Below are 18,060 nucleotides of genomic sequence, written 5' to 3' on the forward strand. Positions count from 1 at the left end.
ACTCAAACCTCAAAATGATTTTCTGGCGATGTTGTATCATTTGTATGCTTAATGCAATGCTAACTGTAGACAGACACCACTGGGAATGATGAAAAGGAGAGGGACAACCTAGAGGATTGGTACAAACTTAAAAAATAAACACCGGTCCTTTAAGACCTGTGAAGGGTGCGTAGGCCCCCTAGTGTCCCAAAATCAGATGGCAGATCTTCTCCCATGAGGAAATGATGAGGGAAACACTATTACAACAGATAAGAGGCAGAAATTTTAAAAAACATTGTTTTTATTGATGTCATAATGTGTCTCATGTATAATCCTTTACAGAACACACAAAACGTTTTGCTTTTCACATTTTGCTATAAGTTCAACATTTTTTTTTCTCCTTTTGTCTTTATCACTATTTACATTTTGAAAGGTTGTCAGAGATTCAGAGCGACTTATTTCAATGGGTTGGTCAGTGATAGTCCGATAAGGAGGGCGGGGCAAGTATATGTCTGTTGATGGATGTGTGTGCATGTGCATCTGTTAATGTGATGTGTGTGTGTGTGTTTGGTAGTGGTGCGTGTCTGTTTGTGGCTGTATAGTTAAGAGAGAGTTTTTATAGGATGCAGTTTCCCAAAACACATGGAACGGCATTTGCACAAAACCTTTTTACACAAACAAAATACGTGATCAATAATTTGTCCTTAAATCAACTTTCTTCAGTCCTTTAACCCAACTTGCACATGTCCCTCAAAACTGCAGTCCCCTATTTCCCACACTGTCGTCCTTACACTCCTCTCATACTTTACAAATCACTCTAAAGGTGTGAATATGTATGAATTTTGGGGGGGGGCAGGATTGTTAGAGTATGTAGGGCAATAGGGGAGTAGTTCCACGTCTATGCAGGGGCAATGTGTTTCTGTAATAATAAACTGTAATTCAGACCTCTGTGTGTGTGTATGCGTTAGGCAGTGCCATTGGTGTACTGGGAAAGCTTATTCTCCAAGTCACAGATTCTCTTCTCCTGAGACAAAACTGTGGCCTTCAGATTGTGAATCTCCTCCAGCAACCTCTCAACCAATTGAGGCTGGAGAGGAGAGGAAAAGGGGAGAGAGGAGAGAGGAAGAGATCAAGATATAAGGAAAAGAGAAACAGAAGAAGAGGGAGAGAGAGGGAAAAAGACAGGAAAGGGAATATGAAGGAAAAAGGAAAAAAAAGAGGACAGACAAAAGAGGAAAGACAGGTCAAGGACAGTGAGCAACTGGGAAAAAAATGAACCAAAACAGAGAGAGGAGCTTGGAAAAAAAAAAAGCTTTGGGATAAAGTAAACAGGTACAAATAGAAGAGAGATAAATAAAAATGTGTTAAATGCAGACAAAGCTATATATTCATAGAAGTTATAATTTGCTAGTACTACTAAATATAGTATAATATTTATAATAAGCGATGAGTGAGAACAATAGGCGAGGTATATGTGTGGTATGCATGTGAGAAGCTTACCGGCAGGCTGTTGGCGTCACAGGTGGACATGCTGCGGCGGGTGCTGGGTCTGGAGTCCAGCACGTTCTTCTTGGCCACTTTGAGCTCGCGGCTCTTGGGTGGGATGTAGCCCTGCCTCATGGACACCAGTATCGGGTCTTCGTCGCGTCCCTCCAGCCACTCCTCAGGCTCCATGGCCGGCTCAGGTCCCACCGTGTCCGGGTACAGGTCGTCCTGGAAGAGGTCCGACTGTGCGAGAGGAGGGCAAGGGGAAATGAGAAAGATACACTTTTGTCTGTTGTATTTGCTGGATTAATGATTGTATGAGGCAAATATCCTGTAAGACTATCCTGTAAGACTAATAATTCATTCATTCATTCGAGGAGTGGAAAGTGGACCAAATGAAAGAAGAAAAATCAGAGGAAAGGGATGAAAATGAAAGAGATACTGGTCAGATTACTAGTGGAATGGTGACAGGAATGATTTGAAAATGTAAAAAAACCTTGTACTTACTTTTCTGGGCACTGTCATTGTGATGGGCTCACACTTCTTGTCATGGAGCTTGTATAACCTAAGAAGAGAGGAGAGGAGAGCAAAGAAGAGAAACAAGGAGGGAGAGGAGAGAACAAAACCATAATTTGTACTTTTGTATAGTTACAAATGTGCATATGAGTGCATAGACTCCATTTGCTAGAGCAGAGCTACCTGCCTCTAATAGCAGCCGCATCCAAAGGGGATGGATGATTGATAATCCTTCAGATTTAAAATGGACAGCTGTGACATACATGCAGTGGATAAAATTATGGAAACACCTAAAAATATAAGAATATCAAGCACCTAATAAGGTGCAGGGCCACCCTTTGCCCTCAGAACAGCTTCAGTCCTCCTTGGAGTTTCTGTTATATAAGACCTGAACTGTATGAGGTCGGATGGATCATTCTCCAAGAAGGAAAGCCTCCAGTTCTTTGAAGGATGAAGGAGGTGAAAATTCACTTCAGAAGTTCCCATAAAGGTTCAATGATATTTAGATCTGGTGATTGGCGAAGCCATTGAAGGCGTTCAACTTTATCAAGAAACTATCCTTGAATTTGTTTAGCAATGTGTATAGGGGCATTATCATATTGGACGATGGGAACATCATGAGAGAACAGTGTTTGCACCACAGGGTGCACCTGGTCCTGTAACACGGCCTCATAATCCTTGGCTGTTATATGATCATGCAGGGCAATCATCTGACCTAATGATGAAATGGCTGCTCAGACCATTACAGATCCACCACCAACACCCTGTCATACATACCAGCTTTGTGAAGCTGATCACATACAGTATTTGTTGAAACATGTGTCACTGAGGTGTTGATTCAGATCCTATCCTGTTACGTGTCCGTCTATCCCTGTCTGTGAGCTTCCACTTGTGACTTGTTCCTCTTTGCTGATGCTGTTTGTCAGTGTTTGGCATAAGTCATCATGATTTTTCAACTGCCATGTTAAATACTTGTTAAATACTCAAATAGTTTTTGAGACTGAAGCCCCTGCAATTCAGCACCCACTACTTGGCCTCTTTCCAACTCCTCATGTTGCTCTGAAGCTGACATTTAAAAGTGCTGTCTGTCAGGCCTCTTTTAAAGCTGACTCATACTGCTAATTGGCTTTCAACTTAATGGCTTGCCTAGTATGTAGCTGTCTTTGTAATTCTTGATTCTTAGTGTAAAGTCTTTTTTCATGGGGTGTTTACATTATTTGTCCACCCCCTGTAAGTTGCAGACCTTGTCACAAACTGACAATAGATTGGGCATGGAGCTATGGGGGCACTACTTGGTACTTGCTCCAATCAAAATGTAATATTATTTTTGATCTACTGAGTGCAGGCGACCAAAGTTAAAGTCTTTACGAAGCATTTTAACCAGTCAAGATAAGACTCTGTTACATTTGCATTTTGGGCATTTAGCTGATGCGCTTATCCTGAGCAACATATGAGTGCAAAAACAGAATAAGCTGAAATTCATAGCTCACTAAAATGACAAGAAAGTAATAGTCAGGAGTGCAAGGCAGCAGGCTGCAGAGAACGAAAGCAGGAGCAGAAGCAGGTTTTGGAGCAATGGATGGCACTCTCTAGCTTGAACCTTGTACGGAGGCATCATAACCCTTACGGTCTTTGTGTGGAAGAGAACAGCAGCCACCCTCAACATTTGTGGTTTTACACAGCTTCTTAACTAGTGTAAGGGTCTAGAAAACATGGCCCAGATAGTTTATTTATAAACAATCACAGTTTTGATTTTTTTTTTTTTGTTCTGAGGAGGGATCTACAGTAGGCTTTGCTGTTTGAAGCAAACTGCTCCCAAAAGTTGGGACTCAAACCGGGACTCAGGACAATCCATATGCACCAACTTTGGAAAGACAGCATTAAGATGCTGTACTTAAGTTCCTCAGTTCAACCTTACTCAAAATTCCTCACATTGACAAATTTGAAAGGCTGCATTGCTGTTGATTCTGTGATTTGGCATGAGATCAAAAGCACAGCATGGGCAAGATGAACAACAATGGCTGACAGATTCTCTCTCTTCATTCTTCGTCATTCTTCAAGCTGGTTATAACAAAACATTACAAATCAAACATAAATACAAACGCAGGTCCAAACACTGGCACTAAATGCACTATGTTATTATCTGACAACAAGCTCAAAATGAAGCCTCCATCAATATGCATGTAGTCTAGTGCTAAGTAGACAATTGGCAGATCATATAATTTAAAACATCCAGTGAAATTTTCTTGCCCAGGCACACAAGAAAACAACCAGTTTAACTTTTCCTGCTAGTCTTTCCATGTCAGCCCTCACTAAGACCACAAGCATCACATCTCCAACACATTCACTGTATTAGATGGAAAGACATCAAGTCCCCCATGCTAACATCCTCCATATCACCTTATCAATGAGCACAGAGGCCAAGCTGGCTATATGGACACTACAATGAGTTGGACATATTTATAAGTCCTTTCTGCCTGAAATTTCATATATTGACATCCATGAAGCCAGCAGGAAACCTGGTGTTCAAAAAGATGACTAGAAGAGCATACAGTCATATTTTAAGCATTTAGCTGACACCCTTTTTCAGTGCAAGTGACACGTGGAAAGGACACCTTGTCTGTTTGCGAGGATTGAACTTATGACCTGCTGCCTATGGGATGGTCTCTCTAACCTCTAACCCACCATGTCAGCAAGGCCTATTTCAAGAGGCCCTTTAACACTAAACCTGGAGACCTGGAAACCACAGCTATCCACTGTCAAGCATGGAGCATAAAACAACACATAATATTGTTTTTGAACAACTCAAGTCCTGGTGTACCCACCAAAGAAATGCACCATGTCAACAAAGGCACTAGTGCAACAACATCCACATCAAGCCCCAAACCTCCCCATGTGCTCAGTGTGACTGCAAGCAACAGCTGTAGCCCCAGCATCCCATAAACAAACTTCATATGCAATGTCATCTTTGGGAACAATGCTATAATGCCATAACCTTACTACTGTACGGTGAGTATCTTACCTGGCGATCTCACACTTGCTGACGTCCACACCTCTCTTGGGCATGAAGCCCATTCCTCTCTGAGGCTCCTTACTGCTGAAGGTGCTGAGGTAATGGACGTACGGCGGCTCCTCTGTGATCTCAAAGTAACGGATACTGCTGTCCCCCTACACACACACACACACACACACACACACACCAATACCCCAATGCATGCATGTGCAATGAATGAACAGATACACACACACACAAAAGTACAAGAAACACAAAAGTGATATTACTAACCCTAGGTACACATGCCTCGTTTTTTGTGCATTTTCTACATTGTGATACACTTAGAAGCGCTAAATTTGTGAATTTGGTGTTTTGGTGAACTTAGTACCTTTCCACAGAGGTAGACCATGCTTGCGTCTGCATCATAATATGGTAACAACACTCCGTTACTTGTGTCCAGTTCCAACAGTGCAATAGGCTCCTCGAAATTTGTCTGTGGAGAGGATAGAAAGGATGAAGAAAGCATACAATTTGAGTGTGTGTGTCTGTGTACATGCATATTTGTGTGTATATGCCTGGACCTTTTAGTATGCATGTGTACAGTGTGTGTGCCATGTAATGTCCATTACCGGGTCCCAGAGCCCCAGCTCTCTCTGGCTCATCCTGGTGAAGCCTGTGGTGAAGATGTTTCCGTCTTTGGTGAAGATGGCTCTCATTGGCCGGATCCCCTCATGTGGAGCCAGACGTTCCTATTGGTCAACAGGGGGACAGACATTAGTAACAGATCAAAAACATTCAGCGCTGTGTGAGGAAACATGTATCACACTCACTCACCGCGACCACCTCCCTCTTGCGGGGGTCGCAGACACGCAAGCGCCGGTCCTTGCAGGTGGTGCAGAACAGGCTGCCGTTTCGGTTCCAGCTGACGTTGTAGATGAGGTCTGGGTGGTCGTCCATCGAGATGAGGGGTTCCCCTGTCCCCACGTTCCAGACGATTATCAGGTTATCACTGCCTGGAGGGTTTTGGGGGGGGCAGAGACCAGAGGATGAACATTTGAATGTAGAGGAAGGGGAAAATCACTTAAACTTCTCTTCGTAGCTCTTATTATTCTATTTATTTTCCTTAGATGATCATTCTATGGTCACAAGAATATTTGAATGACACTAGGCTCTGGTGAATGTGTGTGTGTCTGTGTGTGTGTGTGTGTACCCTACCCGCAGTGAGTAGTATATTGCGTGCGGTAGGGTGCCAGCTGACAATCCCAACACGTTTGGAGTGTCCCTCCAAAACCACGATGGGCTCTGAGAGCGGACGGCTCAGTGCGTGGTCAGGGATCTGCCACACCTGCAGGGAGGGGGGGGGTGGGGAGGCACAAGTCAGTGTTGCACATGTACCTGTGTACATGTGTACTGGGGCGGCACCAAGCAGTGCTGTCTGTCCTGTAATGAGAAGCCACATGTTTCATTTCTTATAGAGGAGACAGCGGTCCTTGTCCATGAAACTCGATGGTAACAGCACTCTGGCGCCCAAATCTACAGCTCAGTAATTTGATTACTGTGACAGATCCACATTCCTGTTGCTTTATTCTCAACAATATCCCAGGTGACACCCAATGAAAATCAACATGTTCATTTAAAACCCACCCTCAATATCCACATCTGTATGCAATTTCAATGGACCTGCATGTTGTCCCGTGAACTTGTAACTCCAATTTTGGTGATTTTCATGTTTTAACGTCAATTAAAGGATTATCTGTTGCTTTATGGTTGAGAAAATTCTACCACTCTTGGGCTTATAAAACTCTTTCAAATCCCTACTGGATAGACTCAAAAATGCATGTTGGTCAAGCTAAAAACAAGACTATATTTGTTAGTTCCTCAAAAGTTGACATTTTGAGGCTATAAGGTTTTCACTCGACAGCAATGATATGTCAGAGAAAGCTCTCATATTCAAAACTGTGATCAGAATGTTAATTCATAATTGTAAATTCAGTGTGTATGCCAAATGTATTAAACACTTTCACGTTTTTGTAAAGACAATTATGACAAGCTATGACACAATGCAAGGAGTTTTCTTTTTTTACATTTGCAATATTCTAACTTATTTTCATATATAACATTTATTTAAAAAAAATACCGTCTGACATGAGCAGGTGGTATATTCTGCACCAAAGTGTGCTTTCCTGACCCAGCAATTCACATTTTTGAATAAGAAAACACTCCACTGTGCTGGTCTCAGTCCATAATGTCACGCTAACTCTGCCGATGAGTTTTATTAATAACCACTATAGTATTTTGTTGAAATGTGGCATTTTCAATCACAGTACATGGTAGATGGTAAGTGGATCTTCTTATATGCAAACTTGCTCAAGAATACATGTGCAAATACACACACACACACACACACACTGCTCTCTCCTCCTTGCTCCGCACATAAACACACTCTAATGATAGCCACTTCAGATGACACAATAATCCTTCTCTGTGAAGTAAAGACAATGACATCACAGTTATGGCCTGCTACAGCGGCCGCAGTGCCAAGACTGGACAGCTGCATCTGTCTGTCTGTATGCTGGACCAGCCCCCAACTTAATACACATAAACAAAGCACACACACACAAAGGAATTACTGTTCAAACACATAGCACTCAAACAGCATCACAGCAGCTGTTGCCATAGGAGAAGCAGCAATTCAATCATTCAATCACCCAGAGATTCCTACAATGTTGTTATGAACAAGTGTGGGCACTTCTTTCCTCACTGACAACTGCATTGATACGCAAATACATGTTCAGTGTACAGACATCCTGACATACTGTTATGCGAAACATTGTTAGAATTGTGATGTAACAGCTTGACATACATTGGTTCTCTCTCTCTCTCTCTCTCTCTCTCTCTCTCTCTCTCTCTCACACACACACACACAAAGCAAGCCAAGTAAGCTTAATCCTGTCATGTTTTTGTACCAAGGCAACCAAATGTATTTCTCATTTAGATCTTGCACTGAAAAAGTGGGAGATCTCCTGAGTAGCTGCAACATAAAGTTTTATTCAAGTTTTATAGTTTATATAAGTTTTATATAACAACAAGACAACCTGAAGCTTCATTTCCTAGTAGTGCTACTGGTTATGAACAAGAAAATGTATCTAGATCACCAAAAAAAAAAGAAAATACCCCTGGTGTCACAGATTTCATGAAGCAGGTCTCCTATTGGTGTCAGTGGAGCAGCTCCAGAAAGTTACTCAGTTACATCACGGACAGTAATCCTGGCTCTGGTCTCCAGCTTTAGGAGAGTTTTGTTCATCTACTTGAATCTTGACTAAACCGATCCCTCTAAGGGGCATAACCTAGCAATTTCTTAGGATAGATTTTTGCTTTGATATCCACTATCATTTAAATTCTGAGATGCAATAATGTAATTTTAGGATCAATTAACTTGTTCTTCATCTCATATCATGGATAATAACATAGAATTTATTTATATATTAATAATATACCGTTATAAACTTTTCCTAGAATGACTCACATATTCTCCAACAGCCATGAATACATGGACACATACGAGGAGTTTAACCATCTTAATCCTACTCCTACACTCACTCCCCTAAAACCAGTCCACACAACAGCGACCCCAGCTGGAAAGCGAAGCTACACCATGTGATGCAGGGCTGCAGGCACCCACAGTATATCACAGTCTTGTTGGCAACAACTGTAGCTTCTTCTGAGGCTGTCTGACTTCACTCCAGAAAGTATGAGAGATATTCCTGCAAGCATGATTAAAGGTTGAGCTATAAGTGGGCCAAAGTGCAATCTTGAGTTGGTCAGAGAATAGACATCTAGTTTTCTCCCAATTATTCTGCAATATATGTATGTAACTAGATTTTTACTAGAACATTTATTTGTTTTTTGTCATTTTTAAAATACAAATTTCATGGTGTCAATCTAGTTTGAAAAACCCCCCCAAAAAAACAAAAAAAACAAAACTGCTGTCCCAGCTAATAAAGATGCCCCAAATAAGAAGACATGAATGTGACAATAAACTTTGGAAGGCAACATATTTCTGAGGGATTATTTCCTGGCAGAGACTAACATTTCTTCCTGTGGGTGTCAGGTGATTGACAGTATGCAATGTTTTCATTGTGACAGCCACGCCCTCCAGCCTCGCTCATCCAATCTAAAAGCCTGAAATAGTCTCTGGTCCAGTGAGAGGCCTCTGAATGCAGCACTGTTATGAAAACACTCAACTCGGGCACAATGAAATAACATTAAAACAGAGAAACTTTGAGAAAACCAAATGAATGCTTCATGTTTAGTGTGATAGATTTTCTACCTCAGGTGATTTTCAAGTCTGTGGAAGCTGTTTTTCATACAGTAAAAAAAAATAATGGCAGAAAAATGGCTTCTTCTGAAGGGAGGAAAATTAGCCCTGATATCTCCAACTATGCTGACTGTGTGCAGAAATCATCAGGAATAGTGTAAAGGAGGGAGGAAACCTAGACAACTGGCACACACTTGGCACAAAAGCACTGGTATTGTCCTTAAACTGACTTTTTACCTATGTGTACACACACACATACATACACAACACACACACACAGCTCAGTCCCTTGTCATCAGTGTGAGGGGCTGCACTGGGACTGATCAGAAGAGCAGGATTAGCAGCTAAATTGCTGTGATGAGGTCGGCCGCAAACAGCAGCCAGACAACAGATCCTGGCTACACTGTCAAGGATAGAATATGATGAGCATGAACAGGCTGACTAAGAGATAGAGATGAGCTGCAACAGGTGGGTGGACAGAAACACAGACAGGCAGACAGACAGGTAGACAGGCAGACAGACAGGTAGGTAGACAGACTGATGATGCCTTCACTGATTCACGTCACTAACTGTTCAGTTGGCAGGCAGGAAGGCAGACATGAGGAAGGAACACAGGTTGAAAAGACTTCTGAAAAGACTGAGTCACCACACAACAAACTCCTCCACACACACTCGCACCTTCTCTCCCCCCCTCTCTCTCCCACACACACACACACACACACACACACAGAGAATGTCACTGTCATTACCATAGCGGTGCAGTCCTCCGAGCAGCTGGCCAGGATGTTGTCGTTGTGAGGACACCAGTCGATATCGAGGATGGGTCCGGAGTGGCCGTTCACCAGCGGGTAGTTCTTATCCACACGACCCGACTGTCAACACACAGCAGGGGGACAGACTGTTAGGGTCGGGTACGCTATCTGGCCGTCACTCCCAGTCTCATGACAGAGTGAAAACTAGCAGCAGGTAGAGTGAACTGTGTCAATAGATGTGTTTATCATAGTAATAATCATTATTAGTAGTAGTATTTAGAGAGTAGTAGTATAGACACAAACGTGAATGTTCTGGCAGGATTCAAGAAGGTACTGTATGTAGTAAATTAAGTGGGGGAAAAGGAATAGTCTCCTCACATTAAAAGCATAGTACATTTCTCCATCTAATGGCCTTGGAAGTGCTAGTAGGAAGTGGTAGTCGCTTTATTTCATGGGAATTTACTATGCAAACAACAGTCCAAATTTTTCACCTGGGTGGGTTTTTGATGTGAGCAGGACCAAATGTGCCAGAGAAAACCTTTTACGTCCAGTCAAAAACTTTAAGTGAACAAATTGGGCAGAAACCCACTGGATCATGGTGGAAACCCAGGAAAAAAGATGAAACACGTGTTTTAAAAATGACAGATGACGCAGACCAAAGATTAAAAATCCCTTGTGACGCCACTTCCGGGTTATTCCATCTTTTCCTGTTCCCCTAGTGTGAACACGTGTATCCAGCTTCTAATATATCAGTCCCTCCGCACACACACCCAGGAGGGGGGGTATTTATAGCTGAGCGACGAGGCGATGAAAGGGGAGTTTTTCTTCTGGCCTGTTGGGGACCCAGAGGGGGGAGATGGAGAGCAGGGTGGTGTGTATTAATAGCCTGTCTGTCCACCAGGACTCCAGTATATAACGATGTCTATCGCCCACTGTCTGTGTCCGTTTCTCCTGCTAACCTGTGTTTTACTATGTGTTTACCCAAGATCTCTTTCACTAGTTACCAGTGCTATCATATTGATGAATTGCCCCTGTGATGACCCTTCAAATGTCTGAGCTCTTGTGAAAACAGTTACTCTCAAAAAGTGAAGTATGATTATTTCCGCCCTCTACAATCCAATCATAATGATACCATAATTCATAACTGTGAAGCGTGTGGATTGGGTTAACAGTTGAACAGCATTGTCACTTTCAATTAATCAAGAATTAGATTAACTCTGCTTTTTAGTCAAAATGTAATTAGTATTTAATTTAATTGGGTCATTTAAAGCCCCCACATTATTTGTTTCCCTCAAGATTGTTTTTCAAAATAGAAAGGTTGACAGAGTATTTCTTGAATTAAATTACAGAGCTTCTCAGTTTTCATACACAAAACAGTCATAATACTGGACTTTGATTGGCAGACAGCGCTAGCACCCCGGCTCAAATGCAGTAAACCTGCTGAGTGGAGACATTTCAGAGGGCAGGTCAACTAAACTGCTGCAAACTTGACTGATTGGAGGGACTTAAACAGTTGTTTGGGGAGGAGTGCCGATCACAGCCACCTTGAGCTGTGATGTGCTACCTGGAGACAATATGAGTACATATTTGAACATGTAATAACTGTCAATTTAACTGCTCAAATTGATTCAAATATTGACTGTGTCCCCTTTGAACAGTCCTTGATCAATACTCTTGCCTCTGTTTACGCTTATCAAACCAAACTCACTGCTCGAGGAGTGGTGAACAGCTATTTGGCTATTTAACCCTTAAAATGACTTTTTATAATCCACAACACCACCTACTTTACTTTGACAAGACCACGGGACTTGTAGCGTGCCTCGATATGGCAATGGATGGAAATATTATCTCCCAGTGCATCAAAATATTCAAGCCAGTTTAAGTTTGTCATTCTGATGTCCATCGTTTATTTTAAGGCAGTGTTGTTATCATCACAAGGCCGGACGGACTTTAACACCCCATTGAAGCATCCCAGCCTTGAAGGTCTGATCTGTTTCGACCTGCTGCTTTGCTGTCGCTGTATTTCTGTTTCAGCAGTATGGTGTCCTTCCCCAGCTGCACCAACCTTGAGGATAGGACCCGGTATGAGAAAAACTGTTATACTAATATACAGTATGTGTAATTTTGAAATGAATAACTGTGCCCAACAGCATTTCGACTGCACTTTTGGAAACTACTGTAAAAACCACACTACTTTCCCCATGAGTTGTTACTACCCAGCTTGAAGAGACGCTTGTTTTCTATCCTAATAAGAAACAAAGCATTGTATTAACCATATAGGCCCAACATTAACATTAAGACACACAGGCTTTCGTGTATTACAAATGTCAGGGGTCCCAGATCTTTTCTGACCTTAACACAGGGTCACCTGTCCCTCCGCACCACAGCCTGGTGATTATGTCATGCACCTTCAACCCTGGTATAGCTTACTGTATACTGTAATGTATAGCTACAGCTAACTCTAACCCTAACCAAACATTACAGTACATTCAGTTACAGAGGGGATCCTCCAAACAACAGCAGTATTTGTCAAGAAAACTTAAGCCACCTTTGGCCACTGCACATCAACAATATGAAGAGATAAGGTTGTCATTTTTGAAACTATTTGACTCTACTACACAGATACATCTACATGAAGGATTTCATTACAAAATGCTAATTATACATCTCTGAATTTGTTTTGAAAGTGTTATCTCAACACAATATATGAAAAACACAGACGATCACTAAAATGTTCTTTTTTAATAAGTAAAGGGCTGAAGATACCTAATAACTTCATCAGAGTGAATTTTATTTTCTGACCAGCAATCATTTTGTCAGAGCAGGTGAATATTTCCAATGGTGGATATGTGATTTTGCAATGAAACTCTTCACACAGAACTATAAACATCTGAATCTGCATTCACCGCCCTGGTTTCAACATCCAACATGGCATCGCTTTGCCTGAGCTCGATGAATCTGCTGAACGCCCGTTTCAGCTCAGAAAGCCTGAGCTCAAAATGTTTACAGACTGTCACTACAGAACAAAAACAGAGCGAATCATCTTTACTTCTCTTTCTTCTCTTCCTCTTTCCCACTCAATGTATTTCCCTGTACTGTACTTGTACCTGTACTTCTCTTCTCCTTTTTCTCTCTTCTTCCCTTGTATGACAGAAACATGATGCTGGTTTGGTGGTGTGTGTGTGTGTGGGGGGGGGGGGGGGGGGGGAGGAGGAGGTGACTATCTGGGACAGGGACTGCTGAGTCCTAAGCCTGACTACAGGAAACCCTCACACAAACATCCCCGCAAACAGAGTGGAAGTAAAACACACTCAATTTAAGAATTAATTAGGAGTCTAGGGCAGCCCAATCAATATCTGCAAACATAAACAACTTTTTCCCAAAAGCCAGAAACTGAAGAACTAAACAAACTTGTGAGGACATCTACAAGTCTGGAGCTGCTCCTCAAAGAATGACTGGCATACTGAATTTGTGAAGCTATTTTCTTTTTCAATTGTCAGACCTGAATGAGCTTTATCTATAGCAGTGTTACCAGCTATGAACCAAAAATGTACGCTCATCCCTAGAAAATTCCCCCCTGTGCCCTCGCAGTTACATTTACCATCTTGTCCACATGCATTCTCAATAGAGCAGCTCCAGACTTGACATCTTGACAGCATCACTGGTTTCACACTCAGTTCTCTGGTTTCTGGCTTTGGGAGAGAGTTGTTTGTGTTCACGAATGCTGAAGAACACTGGAAGAACATTACTGACTTCTTGAACTGTGTGGTATTCCCCTTTAATCTGCAACACCTTTCGTTTTATTAAGTGTCAGTCACTGGAGCACCGACCTCCATGTCTGTTGAACACATGGAGTAAAGACTAAAGATTGAAGATCAATAAAGGTAAAGGTGAAGGTGAAATAAAGGTATAGGCAAAGATAAAGATCAATGAACATGTTAACTATAAATTTAGCATTACGTGCTTGATTGTGCAATGTGTTTTATGCAGATTTCATCACCTTGTTTGCTCAGTTTCGGGGATCATTTAAGCGGTTCTACTGGCATGAACGCTGAACTCCTGTGCTGTCATCCCTCGCAGTTCAGAAACGTACTGACCTTAGAGAGGGGCAGCACCAGGAACGCCCCTCCTCCGCTGGATTCAACGATCACCGCCAGGAACTTGGGGTTGACGGCGCAGAAGGAGCTGTCCCACGTCACCTTGGAAACACGGATGTCATCGTAGCCCTGCTCGGTCTTCACCGCCTGGCCGAAGACGTGGCGGAACTTACTCTGCCGCACGATGCTGCGACTCATGGCTGCAGCGGTTAGAGAGAGAGGTAAGTGGAAGAGAAGAGGGCAGAGACAGCAGATGGAAAAGAATGGGAGGGGAAGAAATAGTGAAATGGAGGAAGAAGAAAGAGAGAGAGGGGGGGAAAGATGAAGGAAGGGATGAGGAGAAGGTAGTACAAAAAGAAGCCAGGAGAGGGGGGGAAATAAAGAAAAGTCAAAGAGAGAAATGGGATGAGAGGCGATGAAGAGAAGGATTGGGGAAGAGAGCATGGAGGAGAAAAGCGGAGTGGGGAGAAGAGAAAGAAAGGATGGTGCAGGAAAAAGAACAGAGAAAAGACTGTTAGAGATAAAAACATTAATTTCCATCATTCATAAACATTCATCAAAAATTCCAACGTCACCCAGTTGCTACAGTATCAATACAGAATCAAACAAAACAGTTCTATTCCAAAATTATATTTATCCATGTTGGACCATTAGTACCATCATTTGATTTGATTTTATGTTCATTTGGTGACAGAAGGTGTCACATTTTTTTTTCAAATGGAGGATGTCTTGTTTGGAACAAAACTTTCAGCACAAAAACTGGATGTGATCTTCTCCCACTGACTGCATGGAGGAAGAAACTAAAAAAAACAATAAAGTGAAAAACAATAAAGTACAGCCTGACACTGCAGACTTTGCACAAACTGTTTATTACCATATCACACACAGCCTCCTGTCACACATACTGCACCCTCCTCCTATCTGTGGTTTTCCTGCTTTGTATGATAACACATGGTTTTCTATACTGTCTTGTAGTTTATATAGTTATACCTGTTTAACAGTGATTGGTAAGTAGCTGCAGTTACATGTTGCTTTAGTATTGTCTTGCTATGGAGGCTAGTTGTTACTTTGTGTCCTTGCTACTTCTTTTTGGTATCTGTCTTAACTTGGATGTTTGCTTTGATGTTGTGAACTTTATGCTGCTATGCTAATCTTTTGCCGTTATTGTTCTACAAGGTTGAAAATGAGTCAGTTGTGCTTTTAAGCTGTTTTTTTGAAAGCAGAGTGGGCATTCCTCTCACCTTTAATATTTATTTTATTCAGACAGTTTGAAAGCAGGGAGGCAGAAAAGGTATGGGAGAGATTCGATCCTATGCCAGCATGGAGTGAATTTCTTCTTCTTTGGTTTTCTTTGTCCATTTCATCTTTGTTTGACTCATAATTAGCACTTTCACTTCAAACTGCTGCAACGCTGTTAAACATATTGGACAGCAGTGATCTGATATTGGCCTGTTGTGACTTTGTTCCTATATATATCATTCTATACATTTGCAATAGACCTCTAACTTCTCTCTGACTAACTGTGATTGTTGTATGGAGTTTGTAATTAGCTCTGTATTGCGTTTCCACATTGGTTGTTGATTCTGACATCTTGCTGCCCTGTTTCTGTCCCGGGCAGCAGTCCAGAGGGGCTGTAAACCCCCAAAACACAGGAGACATTCTCTAACAGTCATCAACATAGATATTTATAGTTGATTGTCCCACCAAACACTATGTGATAGCCAAACAACAAAGACAGACAGTAAGACAGAGAGAACAGAAAAAAAGGCACCAAAAAACTTAACATACAACAGATACGTTGCCAATCTGAAAACTATGATATACAGCAGCTATATTCAATAGCATTCTGTTAATCAATATCACACCCATCTGATAGGCTACAAGCCAATGCATAGTGAGGGGAGTGTGCAGTTTAAAACATATCTGGTAAATCTAGCATGTACATTTGAAACACTTTTCCACTCCATGACTGCACTGGCTTATATAAGGCTAATACTAAAAACCCAAATCCAGAAGAAGTAGGCCTGCATCAGTCCCTGAAGACACCCAATAAATGCAGCAAGATTCTTCCTCTGGCAGAGTGGATGATAAAACTCAAACTGTCTGGCTCTCAAAAATGAAAAGAAACCATGAGGAGCATGAGGAGATTATAACCTGCCTGCCAATCGGGGTCAAGGCTCAGTTCGTATCTAAGTAACTGGAAATTGTGATGTTCTAACTTTAATTTAGTGTGAGCTGACCCCAAACCCTGCTGCCAACAAAGCTGTGTATTCATTTAGGGAGGACGATGTCTGTCATGAGTTTGCCCCCCAAAAAATCACTGCAGACTACATGACTCAGTCAGGCTGCTGCGAGGACAGATGCACCCACGTCTTTCGTGGAAGTTGCCTGTTATCAACGGACTGCATTCCAGTGACCACTTCAAGCAGGCCTTCTGTTAGTAGACACATTTCATGTCCAATAACTAGTGTTAAGTTTTGTTTTGTTATGCGTTTTCCCACCTGGCAGTCATTTGATGAATTGTACCAAAATGTCCTAGCTATCCTGCTGCCATAGCCTCCATATGTGAAATTTAACTTTATCAACAAGTTTGTAAAGCATTTTGAACAGAATCAGTGAGATTATTTATTCATTCTATATACCTAAACACCTGACTTTAATATGGAAATGTGTATTGTGTAGTCTGCTTCTAGGTAAGGCTTTAATTGTCCGCTGCTGTTTAATCCTACTTCAAGTGTATGAGATACCCCTCTGTTGCGCATGGCGCGGCTCTGGAGAGTCGACACAGAGCGAAAGAATGACACTGCCACTTTCCTAATATAGACATGCCAAACTGCCTGTCCCACCCCGGCCGGCCCCTCCTCCCACCCCCCTGCGGTCCTAAATAGTCCTATAATGAAACCAACACAATCCCTGCCTCTTTATTGTTAATGAAAGGATCATAAATTAACATCGCCCCCGTGTACAGTCTATATAAACACGCAACACACACACACACACACACACACACACAAAGGAACATAAGATTGTCAGTGGGAAGAGTGCTGGAGGAGGAAGAGGAGGGGGGGGGGGGGGGTTACAACGTGCTCCTTAAAGTAGCCCACAGCTGCCACGCACGACTCGCGATCTGAGCTGCCCACTGGGAAAGTGCACAGTCACAATGTAAGGGCTTTTCTTGTCTTGATGATTTCCACTTTTCCAGCAGTGCAGTAAAGAAGCTGACGCACCTTACAGTATCACCCACTGCATCACACACACTGATCACACTGATAAAACACACACACACACACACACACACACACACACACACACAACTCACCTCAGGTTTTGGGGTTTATCGCGCCTCGGGATTCTCCTGCCTGCCCCCTTCCCTGGACAGTCTCACGGTCCCTTGTCAATGTTCCCCGTTTATTCCTGCGTTAACCGACTCCCCGCGATCCGGTTGTCTGGAGTCGGTGCGGACTTGCTGAACAGGCGGACTGGAAAACTACGTGACGGAGAATGAGAGAAAGAGAGAGGGGAGAGTACCGGGAGAGAGAGGAGGGAGGGAGAGAGAGAGAGGGGAGGGTGTGTGCGCGCGAGGGGTGCGGAGGGAAGAAGGTGGGGAGGGGGGGGGGGGGGGTCGTCTATTTTGGAACGGACTCTGTCAGTGCAGGGCAATCTGTCGCGCGCCAGTGACAGGGCCCGCGCGCCCCCGGGGTCAGTGGTCACGGGTGACTGTGCCGTTTGCTATAGACGCCTATATGAAGAGGAATAGCGGAGCGTGCGACTGGGCACGGAAAGTTCTCATAACAGTTAATTTAATTATAAATGTCCCCACTCATGCTGCGTTCAAGTGCTGCTCGTTACTTCTGGAGAGTGGAAGTCGAAAATAAGAACAACACTGAACCAGTAGCAAAATATTTTTGATGGTTGTTT

At 42.6% G+C, this 18,060-nt stretch overlaps 1 protein-coding gene across 1 annotated transcript; it reads right to left on the reverse strand.

The window, feature by feature from the left end:
* Positions 1 to 917: 917 nt before the first annotated feature.
* On the reverse strand, positions 918 to 17,572 carry coro6 (coronin 6). Its single transcript, XM_071521747.1, has 11 exons — positions 17,462 to 17,572; positions 14,143 to 14,342; positions 10,043 to 10,165; positions 6,191 to 6,320; positions 5,810 to 5,988; positions 5,605 to 5,724; positions 5,364 to 5,468; positions 5,003 to 5,148; positions 1,972 to 2,029; positions 1,480 to 1,707; positions 918 to 1,066 (listed from the first exon to the last, which is right to left on the reverse strand). The coding sequence occupies exons 2-11, from the start codon at positions 14,338 to 14,340 to the stop codon at positions 944 to 946; spliced, it is 1,410 nt and encodes a 469-aa protein (XP_071377848.1). The 5' UTR covers positions 14,341 to 14,342; positions 17,462 to 17,572; the 3' UTR covers positions 918 to 943.
* Between the last annotated feature and the right edge of the window lie 488 nt (positions 17,573 to 18,060).

This window comes from Centroberyx affinis, unplaced genomic scaffold (assembly GCF_046629955.1).
Source record: "Centroberyx affinis isolate AG114_WGS23_722 - 3 ecotype Tasmania unplaced genomic scaffold, CSIRO-AGI_Caff_v1 ptg000918l_1, whole genome shotgun sequence".
Classification (NCBI taxonomy): Eukaryota; Metazoa; Chordata; class Actinopteri; order Beryciformes; family Berycidae; genus Centroberyx; species Centroberyx affinis.